The 12,894-nt window shown below is 37.8% G+C and overlaps 2 protein-coding genes across 2 annotated transcripts in view; one reads left to right on the forward strand and one right to left on the reverse strand.

Moving 5' to 3' along the window:
• The window catches only part of LOC144962968 (uncharacterized), a 16,722-nt gene extending 9,492 nt beyond the window's left edge, over window positions 1–7,230 (reverse strand). Inside the window, exons 1-3 of the mRNA XM_078896456.1 lie at window positions 6,872–7,230; window positions 2,355–2,644; window positions 1,714–1,816 (exon numbers count right to left, since the gene is read on the reverse strand). Coding sequence (XP_078752582.1) covers window positions 1,714–1,815 — 102 coding nt within the window. The 5' untranslated portion in view covers window position 1,816; window positions 2,355–2,644; window positions 6,872–7,230. The remainder of the gene's footprint in view (window positions 1–1,713; window positions 1,817–2,354; window positions 2,645–6,871) is intronic.
• Window positions 1–12,894, forward strand: part of LOC144963266 (TATA box-binding protein-associated factor RNA polymerase I subunit A-like) — a 105,553-nt gene that overhangs the window by 76,670 nt on the left and 15,989 nt on the right. The window lies entirely within an intron of this gene.

A 12,894-nucleotide genomic window follows, 5' to 3' on the forward strand; every position in this document is an offset into this window, starting at 1 on the left:
ATGAGCATTTATATAACGCAATGCCCACTAAACATGATCAGGGTGCTTTACAAGGGCGTCCCTAACAAACAGCAACACTAAAAATGCAGGATAAGACATGACATTTGTTAGGGAATAAAACGTTTTTTTTTTCCAACAAAAACAATACCGTTACAGCCAGGTACTCGTTTTACACCTGAATACAGTGAGAGAATGTGAGTACAAAGAGCCTTTTCCAAGGACCCGACTATGCACCACTTGGATCGGAACTCAAACCAGGGAGCTCCAGTCCGAAGGAGAATGTCATACCACTAGACCACAAAGACACGATCAGTACATGATAAATGATAAAATAAAGGTACCTTCCATGAGATAACAGCCACCTTGTCACCTTCTTTTGCTAGAGTTTCAAATCTTTAAGGCATCTTGCCATCGATGACATAAAATACAATCTCTCAAAAGTTGAATAAGCCCAGCGATATAATTTTTATGTAGGAAACCAAAGGAAAGTTCCCTGTGTTTATGATAATCTGTGAATAAAGGGGAGAGAATGTTTTAAAAATTTAAACAACCTGTTGTCTTTTACAGTTCATTGAATCGCTTTTTGTATTTACAACTTTCTAAATTATAAACCTTCATCACCTGCACATTCGGATTACAAAAAAAAAAAAAACCAAGATCAATTGTGCCAGACAGTACATTCACAATTACCTTACTTTGTCATCGAAAAATAATGTGGTCTGTGGAATCTTCAAAATTGAAGTTAGACTTACAAAGAAGAAGAACAAAAAAAAAGAAGAAGAAGAAGAAGAAGAAGAAGAAGAAGAAGAAGAAGAAGAAGAAGAAGAAGAAGAAGAAGAAGAAGAAGAAGAAGAAGAAGAAGAAGAAGAAGAAGAAGAAGAAGAAAAATAAGAAGAAGAGGGGAAAAAAAAAAATGCTAAGAAAAAAAAGGAAAATCATCCAAATGATTAAATATCCGACTTGCCAAATAACTTTAATAACCATTTTAAAAGATTTATCATATTTTCTCCAACATTTAGGCTGATTTTTTTTTCATATTTTCCACTAAAAATCATATTTTCAACATCAGCAACTATTCAAATTTAATATTACAGAATGTTTATAGAAAACTTCAGTAATTCCTTTTGCAATCATCTATCTGGCTGCTCAGATTCACATCAAACTGGAGACAATTTAATTATACTATAACTCTCTAGTTTTTGTGACAAATCCTGACTTTTTGCAATCAGCATATTTTAGTCAACATACCCATATTATCATATTTTGGACCTCAAAGCGTATTTAAAAAATGAGAAATCATACTGGTTTGTGCGCCTATGTGGTCTAGTGGTATGACACTCGTTTTCAGATTGGAAGGTCCTGGGTTCGAGCCTCACTCAGCACATAGTTGAGTCCTTGGAGGAGGCTGCAATATGAACAAATTAACTCACTCAATCCTAGAGATTTTTGCTGCTTTTCAAAATTAGAAAAAAATAAATTAAAAATGAACATGTACATAGTTTTAGTCAACTATCATTAACATGCAAAAACTAAAAACATAAGCTTTGATACTACGCCAATAATTTGTCTCAGAATAATGTAATAAATAGGCATGGGGTAAAAGTAACCCGGGTTAACTACGGATATAGTCGGTGTTTGGGTTGAGTGAGTTAACACAGATAAATATCAATAAATGACAGAAAAGTTATCCAAGTGTCGTAAAAAGAAACTAACCTGAGAATCTTTGTAAAGATTTTTTACTTCTGAGAAAGATTTCATCAGATCGGGAAGACTTTTTCTTCGATTTTGTGGCGCTGATTGCTTGGAACAAATCATCCTATTATGAAAGATGTCATAAAAGAAACATGATGCTGATGATGCGATGGTGGTAGTTGTAGGCGTGTTGATATAGTGGTTGAGTCTTTTAAATTCACAACAACAACAAAATATAAAAAATAAAAAAGGCGGATTTGTGATGATGATGGATGGAGATAAACCACCATTTAGGCGGAAATCCGCCTGCAAGAAAATTTTCAGCCCTGATACTGATATATTATTATAGTATTAGTGGTAGTCTAGGTAAAGATAGTAAGTAGAAAAGAAAGTAAGGAAAAGAGTGAGTGTGAGTCGTGCGTCGTGAGTGAGTGAGATGGCACAACTTTACCAATAGGTCTATGTCAGTTTCTGTAATTTCAAATCCCTGATCATGAAAGCTTGAGCGTGAAATTGTTTTACTATTAATTTCTTGAACGGTGGCAACATTATCCAGTTCCCTTTTCAGTTTTATAGAAGTAGAAGTAGAAGGCAACATTTTCATTTCATTTCATTTCATTGTTTTGATGAAAGCATAGAATTAAACGAATGAGAATACGTACGGAGTCTAAAAAGTGTCCACCAATGAAAGCATTTAGCGCCATTTTGTTGTTGGCTGAGAATGTAAACATTACCATTCATTCGGTATCTAATGTCATCATAACGACACAACAAACACCACAACAATATTAAAATTCACAATAAAATGGTTCAGAACTGCTGCGTATATTTATGCCACAATAAAGCTGTCAAAGGCACATCATTGTCGTTTCACAGGTAAGAGAAATAAATCAATTCTAATTGTATTTTGGGCTACTGACGACTGCGACGGAGACTGATAATGTTCTAGGATCTAGATAGATTTAGATATAGAGTCTATATCTCATAAGTATTTGGGAGACCTTCCATAAGCTACTACATCCCAAGTATTCTTGTTCTAGTAGGGGGTTTGGGAGGGGGAAAACTTTTTTTTTTTTTTAAAGTTTCCCCCCTCCCAAACCCCCTAGTACTAGAGCAAGAATGGAAGGTCTCCCAAGTATTTTTATAAATAAATCTACATACTGATCTGAACTATTCCCCTGAGGTAAAAATGAAGTTAGAGAATGTGTGTAATCATGTATTATAATAACCTATAACTATAATGCGTTTTCGAATTGAGGAGGAGAGCTTGCGATTGCAATTAACTGCAAAGGCCAAAGTATAAGCACTCCACTCTAGGCGTGTAAGAGTAGTGTGGTTATTTTTCAAAACTTGAGATACATGAACCGAGATGAATATCAACAAGTATATAAGTATATTGACAGGAAGACCTAGATAAAGACAAATATATAAGTATAGTACTAGACGTCTAATTGCTTTTTTTTCCATGGAGTCTTTCCCTTGCCAATAGAAAATAATTCAACTGGATAGATTGTTTTTCACTATAGTACACCAATTGTCAAGATAGTCCTAGTTAGAATGCCTCACTTATTTTCAGCTTTCCATGGAAGAAGCCTGAGTTGTTGTCCAAGTGGATTACTAAAATCAGCAGGAAGAATGTAGATGGGTCAGAGTGGAGACCTACAAAAAATGATAGGGTCTGTAGTGTCCATTTTTTATTAGAAGATTATTATCTCGGTTTAGACCAAAAAAAATTGAGAGAGAATGCTGTCCCATCTGTATTTCCAAATTATCCCCAACATAAACAGTCTCCTGCCATTAAAAAGACAAGATCATCCCCTCGAAAACGAGCTGCTCCCAATTCTCCATTTGAAGATGCTACACCCAGTAAGACCCCTAAAGTTGATGAACATAATTATGCCTATTCTTCAGTTGAAAGCCACTTAGAAGAGACCCAAAATAAGTTGCTTGTTTGCCAAGAAAAGATGCTTCATCAAAAACAACAACTCAGTAGCATGAGGAAGAAGTTGGCCCGTCGAGATGTAAAAATTTCATCCCTTTTGGAAGATTTGAAGAAGAAAAAGTTGTTGAAAGAAGAAAATGTTGACATCCTAAAAGAAAATTTTGCTGCGGAAACCCTCACTTTAATTGAAAATGAATTAAAAGCTGCCCATATGTCCAAAAATAATATGCGTTTTTCTGATGAATTAAAATCCTTTGCTGTTTCCTTGCACTTCTATAGTGCTCAGGCTTATAATTATGTGAGAAAGTATTTGCATTTGCCTCATGCGGATACCATTCGTAGGTGGTCTGCATCCCACAATGTCTCCCCAGGATTTATTACAGATGTTTTTAATACCTTGCAAGCTCAACTTAAAAAGGATGATTTGATGAAGGATGTTTGTCTTATGTTTGATTCGATGTCTATTCGGAAGCAAGTTGTGTTTGACCCTGCATCCCAGACCTATGCTGGCTATGTGAACCATGGTCATCTTCAAGTTGCATCACCAGACACATTAGCTTCAGAAAGTCTTACTCTTCTCATCGTTGGACAAAAGCGATATTTTAAGCACCCTATTGGCTATTTTCTTGTTGATAAGATTAGTGCAGCCCAGCAAGCACGGATTATTAATGATGGGATAGTTTGGCTGTCTGAGGCAGGCTTCTCTGTTCAAGGGGTTGTGTGTGATGGAGCTTATGTTAACCAAGCGACTGCAACTGCTATTGGATGCGCCTATAAGTTCAGATGTCATTGATCCTGAGTTTCCTCACCCCTTGGATTCATCTAAAACCATTCCCTTTATTTTTGATGCCTGTCATTTGTTAAAAAATGTTAGAAATGCATTGGGTGACCTGAAATGTTTGCGCCGTGGAGAGGAGAGAATTGATTGGTCTTATATTGTTGCACTTCACAAGCTGCAGCTGGAAAGTAATTTAAACCTTGCCAACAAGCTAAAAGGAAGACATATTGATTATGTGAAAAATAAAATGAAAGTTTCTCTTGCTGCCCAAACTTTAAGCTCTTCTGTTGCTTCTGCCATTATGTTTCTTCGGGATGACTTGAAGTTGCCTGAATTTGCTGGAAGTGAAGCGACTTGTAAATTTATTCGTATATTTGATAAATTGTTTGATTTATGCAACAGCAGTAGTTTCTGTACAAAAGGATTTAAAAGCCCTATTACAAAGGAAAATCTTGAGGAAAAATTAGAGTTTATTCATTTTGCCAGAAATTATATATCATCTTTATGTGACAATACTAACAAGCCAATACTACAATCAAAGAGGAAAACTGGATTTATTGGATTTTTGGCAACACTGACATCCATAGAATTGATATCTCGGCGACTTTTGGCCAATAACTACAAATACATACTTACTTACAGACTCTCTCAAGATCATTTGGAGACATTGTTTTCAAGGATACGAAGAAGAGGTGGCTGGAATAATAACCCGAATGTCCTTCAATTTAAATATGCCCTCAGGTCTCTTTTGATGAAGAATGGTGTGCTGAGTTCCAAAAATGCTAATTGCTTACCTGCCCCCGAAAATAAGCTTTTCCAAGAAAATTCATCTTTTACTGTTGACAATTCGACAAACTCTTTTCAACCTGAATTGGACAGAAAAACTATGATCTTTACGAAAACCCTTTGCCAGCCCTCAGAGTACCATTCAGATGTTTTGTATTATATGTCTGGATTTATCGCAAGGAAATTACGAGACAAAATCAAATGTTCTGTTTGTTCAGAATTTTTAGCCTCATTAGACAATCCTGATTCAAGCAAACCATCATCATCTAGTTTTACCGAAAGAAAAGACAGGGGGGGATTATTATATCCATCTGAAGATTTTTATAAAGTTATTACAGCAGCTGACCTTTGTTTGAGAGAAATTCTAACTACACACAAGGAGGGACCTTTGAGAGCAGTCAATAGCACAACAATAAGTAAAGTGATAATAAAAGTAACAGAAAGATTAGGGCCATCAATTTTTACAGATTTAGATAAGCATGCCATGGAAAGTCATTTTGAAAGTGAGGACAATCATGTAACACAGATTATTAAAGAAGCTTGTTCCATATTTTGTAGAACAATGTTGTATCACCACGGCAAACTATTTACAGACAGACACATATTCAACAACACATGCTCAGTTCGTCAAAAGCATACTAAGACAATACTCTTTAAACACCTGTAAAGACTTGACCAGAAAACATCACCAACAACTTGTTATCTAAAGGTTAGTCCCAGAGTTAGACATTGGTGCTGTTTTGTTCCAAGTTGACAGTTTTTTTTGTTTTTGTTTTTTAAATTGATTATTTTACTTCTGCTTTTGTTCTTTTGACCTAATCCAGGATTACAATATCTTCAACCAGTCAACCCTATCAACATAAAAATGTGCATGTTCTTAGTAAAGTAAACTATGTTTTAGTCGACTAAAAAATATTTAAATGCTACCGTCAAATTTTTGCCTGGAGAGGGTTAAAATTATTTGTGTTGATTTTTTGTTTGTTTTTATCATGCTTGGTGACTGAATTTAAATATGTCACATATATAGCCTACTTTTTTGCTATCAGAATCATCTCGATCTGATGTTATTCTTAGTCTTTTGTTTTTAATACGATCTCATTGTAATTTCCACTACACTAATATTAATACGGAAAAAAATATAATCCTACTTAATATCCAAAGAGATAACTCCTTGGCCTCCTAATTCTGATAAAATTAGACTACAGCCACGTCTCACACACACACACACACACACACACACACACACACACACACACACACACACACAGCGGCTCGCCTGTGCTCAAGGATTCTAAATAAAGATTTTTCTCTCAATAACTTTAGTAGTAGTAGTAGTAGTAGTAGTAGTAGTAGTAGTAGTAGTAGTAGTAGTAGTAGTAGTAGTAGTAGTAGTAGTAGTAGTAGTAGCAGCAGCAGCAGCAGCAGCAGTAAAATGTGGAATTTCCCCCTCTAAAATAGCTTTTAATGCCGGTAAACGATAATTCTAACTGTAATGCTAAACCACTGAACTATCGAGTCCAACTCTACTCATGTGAATTACGTGTATGTGAAAACAAAAAAGGGGGGGGGGGGGGCAGTTTCGTCGCGCTGATGGAGTGAATGTGATCGTCATCACTACACACATAGACAACAGAAACAATTAAAAAACATGACTATGACACACAACCACTCACACATGAGGCTATACTATTTATCCTTTTCTCTATATAGAACAGGGCAAGACAAACAATAGTTTGACTCTCTCTCTATCCTTCGCATTGATGTTTGTCGTTTGATGAGTTCACCTCTCGGTCGACCTGTCAATATTCCTTTTTGCCGGACGTAATCATTAATAGAATGTTGTGTGGTTTTGACCGTGAAGAAAACCTTAAGAAGTCACATTTATATCATTTTAGAGAGATCGTTTTGAATAATTTTGAGTTAAACGAGCGAGCAGCAACTGGTTTTCATGAACGGCCGATCAGCGCTTGTTTACTATAGTAACGCGATTCCCAGCCAACAGCAAAATGGCCGATATTTTTCTCATAGAGGCCGCTGGTTTGGTTAGCCAATCAGAGCACCGTACGGTTTCCATTGGGTAAATTCCTTGGATGAAAGTGAAAGCGAAAGTAAAAGGTATTGTATTCGTTGATTATCACAATAATTAATCGATTAATCGATTTTTCAGGTTTACGCTACTACCAGTGGCGATTCAGCCCTCTGTAAGTGGTAGGGCAAAAGATAAAAAGAAGGGGGGGAAGCTAGACTGTCAACTAATCTGGGAAATAACACTCCAATACGGTGTGTTAATGATAGTCGTTAACTGGGCCTAACTTTTGTCATAAATAATTGATTAAATCAATTCGCCGAGTCTTTGACAATGAAATGATCTACAACTACTGTTGACATATATTATCTTGTTTGTTTATGCATAAGCAACACCGTGAGCGCATCGATTGGGCGATCACGTTGTATACTGAACACAAGTTTTGATTCATTGTAAATTAATAAACAGGTGCTTGGTTTCTGCGGTAACCATAATTCTAGAAATATTTAACACTGTAGGCACTATTGGCAGTACATCTTCTTGATTAAAAAAAAATCTAAATAAAAAAGAATTTCAAAGAAACGTGCTCTCAATTTCATTCATCATTTTCCTTATAGTATATCCTAGTCCATATTTGACAAAACTTGTATTTAAGAAATAACAAGTTCGTGTGTAATCAACAATTAAATCAAAAACGTGGAAGAAGAATATTGTGACAAAACACTCAAATTAGTCAAATTCAAACAATTCATTGTAATCCATGTCTGTTACTAGTAAAGTGATATGCTTTCTAACCTTTCAACTCCGTGACTGAATTTCTTTCCAATAATAATTCTTCCATTATCCATTTAGTTGTGACAACAGATGCAACCCTTTAATCTAGAGGTGCCTAAATCAGTCAATTAAAATGCATAGTGGTTGCCGCCTTGGCTTTTCCAAAAAGAGGATATGATTGTAAGGGATCATCATAGCTTGTCGCTCCAACACCGAACCCACTCCACAGCATCTGTGGAGCAGACTCTTAGGTCATGGTCAGTGTAGATGGGCCCATCCTGGCATTCTCTAAGTATGTGCTCCATCGTCTGCTCTGGGCATCCACATGAACACAAGCTAGTCTCAACCAGTCCCCACTTTGTCATGCTCCAGCTGTTCTCCCAATTTTTGCCCGTGCTCTGTTCAGTGTTACCCATTCATTTATGGGGAACTTAGTTCCATAAGGCAGTTCTTCTCTCGGATCTTCAACAGCTTCATTTGCATGATTGTCCCACTCCCTCCATGTTGAAAGTCTGTATACAGCTGCAAGGTCAGTGTTGGTGCATTCTTCCGTCATGAAGCTCTTTCTCGGCTTCAGTCTACTTGTCGTTGGGTTGTTGTCATGGAGGGGGTTCTTTGGGTCCATTTCCTGTTTATATTTCTGGGCTTTGGAAGCAGTGGCTCTTTGGATGTGGGGAGGTGCAATGCAAACCAGCCGATGGAGGACTGGAACTGCAGTCGGTTCCAAGTTACCAGTAATGATCAGGCAGGAGTTATGTAGCTCAGGGTCAATCTTTCTGGCATGGCAAGATCTTGCCCAGACTGGTGAGGCTGATGAATAGCAAAGAGCTAGTGCGGTTGTCCTGACTGTTTTTGGATCTGCTCCCCATGTAATGTTTGCCAGTTTTCTTAGGAGGTTGTTTCTTGTGGCCGCCTTTGCTTTTGTTTTCTTTGTGGGCTGAGAGAAGGATAATGTGCGGTCTAAGGTGACACCGAGGTACAAGGGGAATGTGTTGTTCTCCAATATGTTCCCATTCCAGGAGATATTCAGTTTCCTTTTGGCTTGGTGGTTTTTTAGATGGAAGCACACACTTGAGTTTTTCCTGGGTTGGCATTTAGTGCGTTCTTTAAATAATATTGTCTTCTGGCACTTTTCTACTCACTTCATATCTTGTTGTTACCAACATAAGTGCCTGCTCCACTCACTTTTCTGAATTAAAAATTCACCCCATACACCGGAGCATACTCAATGTCTCAATCGTTTCTATGTTATATGTTTGTGATGAGAATATTGGCTATTAAGCTTAACTGCTGGTCAAAATTACTTCGCGATGGTGGTGAACGAATCGGCGATCTCAAGAAGTGGGTGAGAGAGGGATCTAGAAATGACTTTGGGTTTGAAACGAATATTTCTGTGTTCGTGGATAGCTCACACGGTAGAGCCACGCTCTCACCTGCCAGGCGGAGTTGTCGTACCAATAAGGTCGCAGGTTCAAACCCCACCACCGCCGCGAAAAAAATTTTTATTCTCTATTGTCTTCTGGCACTTTTCTACTCACTTCATATCTTGTTGTTTTCACAAAGCAATGCACTAATCACTAAAAATAGAACGAGAATGGCTAATATCATTTTGCAACCAAATCCCATTTTCAAAAGATAAAGTGAAAGAAAAAAAACAATACCAAAATGTTTAAAAAAATCTAAAACAAAAGAAAATAATCTTTTATTTTCAATGTTTTTGTTTCTTTCCAGAAACGTGAAGGAAGGACGTATACATTATCATTATGCTGCCTTTTGAAGCTTGTAGTGAGGTCCTCTTTCTCAATACTCCTCCATAGTAGTAGATTCATAGATAGGTGGGTAGATAACAGTACCTATATGGCGACGTGTACATATATGCAGGTCTGACATCCGAACCCACTTATGGGCTTAGTTTAACGTTGTTGTAATGGACAATATTTTGCCTCAATTTTTGAGATTTCCATTATATAACAATGAGCCCATAATAATATAAGGAATTGGGTTATCAGACCTGCTAATAAATGCAAATTGGTATATATGGCAATGTCTAGTCAAAGTCAATGAGAATAAAATTGATAAAACAAAAACACTATCTTTGAGGGATAGCTCTATGCTGGTAGAATTTCAGGGCTGAGAATCTTCCGCCTAAAGGCGGATTTCCGCCTAAATGGTAGTTTATCTCCGCCCATCCCAACACATTTCCTCCTTTTTCAAATTTGCCGTGTCAAACATTTTCCTCAAAACCACAAAATCACCATTATGTCATATGTCATATTTTGACACCTGTGCTCAGTCTCGTGAAATTTAGTGACGGTCCCGTTTTTATGACGTTGGGCCAGACAGTATGGCACCAGATGTCACAATAGACACAGAAGACCAGTAGGTAGTGTTCTTTGATTAGTTAGTTGATGGTTGAAGGGGAAGGGGAGGGACAAATGGGTCTGGATTTTTTCCCCTTGTTGTAGGTACTTATTGCTTTTTAAATCTCCTCTCTCTCTCTCTCTCTCTCCTCTCTCTCTCTCTCTCTCTCTCTCTCTCTCTCTCTCTCTCTCTCTCTCTCTCTCTCTCTCTCCCTTTGCCTTTCTTTCTATTTCTCTTTTCTTCTTCTTCTTTTTTTTTTTTTTTGGATATAGAATTCAAAAGGTCAATACATAAGTTATTCTGGTAAAGAAGTCTCTCCTCCTCCTCCCCCCCCCTCTCTCTCTCTCTCTCTCTCTCTCTCTCTCTCTCTCTCTCTTCTCTCTCTCTCTCTCTCTTTCTTTCGCAACCACATTAAATCATCTGGTATATAGAGATGATATATTAGAACAAAGCAATGGTGGTTGGCTTAGTTTAATCTTTTTCCTTTTTACCTTTTGACTATGGCTTTAAATTTGAGAGATTCTTGGGTTGTATTTATAAGCTGACTAACTACTAGGTTTCTTTGCTTGTGTTTGATCGATAGACTGAGAAAGGTTCCTCCTTTTTGACAATTGCTATTATCATCACTGAATAAAAAAACACTCACCAAAACCACTACATCAACATCTCTACCAACACTACTATTACAATCACCACCACAACATCATCCCTACCACCGCTACTACTACAAATAGCACCACATCATCCTACCACCACTACTACTACAACTACCACCACATCATCAACCCTACTACCACTACTACAACCACCATCATATCATCATCCCCACCACCACTACTACTACAAATAGCACCACATCATCCCTACCACCACCACTACTATTACAACCATCATCCCTACCACCACCACTATTACAACCGTCATCCCTACCACCACTACTATTACAACCATCATCCCTACCACCACTACTATTACAACCATCATCCCTACCACCACTACTATTACAACCATCATCCCTACCACCACTACTCCTACAACTACTACCACTACTACCACCACCATCATATCATCATCCCTACCACCACTCCTACTACAACCACCACCACATCATCCTTACCACCACTACTATTACAACCATCATCCCTACCACCACTACTATTACAACCATCATCCCTACCACCACTACTACTACAACTACCACCACATCATCAACCCTACTACCACTACTACAACCACCATCATATCATCATCCCTACCACCACTACTACTACAACCACCACCAAACCATCATCCCTACCACCACTACTACTACAACCACCACAACACCATCATCCCTACCACCACTACTACTACAACCACCACCAAACACCATCATCCCTACCACCACTACTACTACAACCACCACAACATCATCATCCCTACCACCACTACTACTACAACCACCACCACAACACCATCATCCCTACCACCACAACTACTATAACCACCACAACATAATCCCTACCACCACTACTACTACAACCACCACCAAACCATCATCCTACCACCACTACTATTACAACCACCACAACATCATTCCTACCACCACTACTACTACAACCACCACCAAACCATCATCCCTACCACAACTACTATTACAACCACCACAACATCATCCCTACCACCACCACTACTACAACCCCCACCAAACCATCATCCCTACCACCACTACTATTACAACCACCACAACATCATCCCTACCACCACTACTACTACAACTACCACCACATCATCATTCCTACCACAGCTACTACAACCACCACCACACAATCATCCATACTACTACTAGAATCACTACCACATCATCCCTACCACTGCTATTACTACAACCACCACCACATCATCATCCCTTCCACTGTTATTACTACAACCACCATCATCCCTGCTACAACCACCAAATGTTGTAATTACACTTTCAACTTTTGAAATTCCACCGAGTCGTGTTAGAAATTGCTGCGAGACAAATTTTGGATCGCATCTCAGTAAATTTTAGTGAAATTCAAATTTATAGGTTATGGTCGCATGGATGGGTCATGATCTTCACGATGAAAAATTTCCTCCTTTTTTGTGACCAGTCATTCTCACCCCTGTAGAATGCTTAATCATTTGGGGCCTTGCTGACTATCTAGCTGATGAATATAAATAATATAATCCCTTTTTTTTTATCATTTTTTAGAATATCACCATTTTATCTAGTAAATACGGATAAAACTGAAACCAATCTTTCCTGTAGCTTGTAAAAATATATAATTCAAATCTAAATATAACTTCCCACTACTTATTTGGATATTCCTCGGCTTGGTCATGAAGAAACTTGAAAACTGGCATATATCTGTGCAGCTATGTGGTCTTGTGGTATGACACTTGCTTTTGGATCAGAAGGTCCTGGGCTCAAGCCTTGCTTGACGCATATTTGAGTCCTTGGAAAAGGCTCTTTACTCACATTCTCTCACTGTACTCAGGTGTATAAGAGTACCTGACCATTAACAGTGTTGT

Source organism: Berghia stephanieae, chromosome 1 (genome assembly GCF_034508935.2).
Source record: "Berghia stephanieae isolate SIO BIC M18660-M18661 chromosome 1, UCSD_Bste_1.3, whole genome shotgun sequence".
NCBI classification, from domain to species: Eukaryota; Metazoa; Mollusca; class Gastropoda; order Nudibranchia; family Aeolidiidae; genus Berghia; species Berghia stephanieae.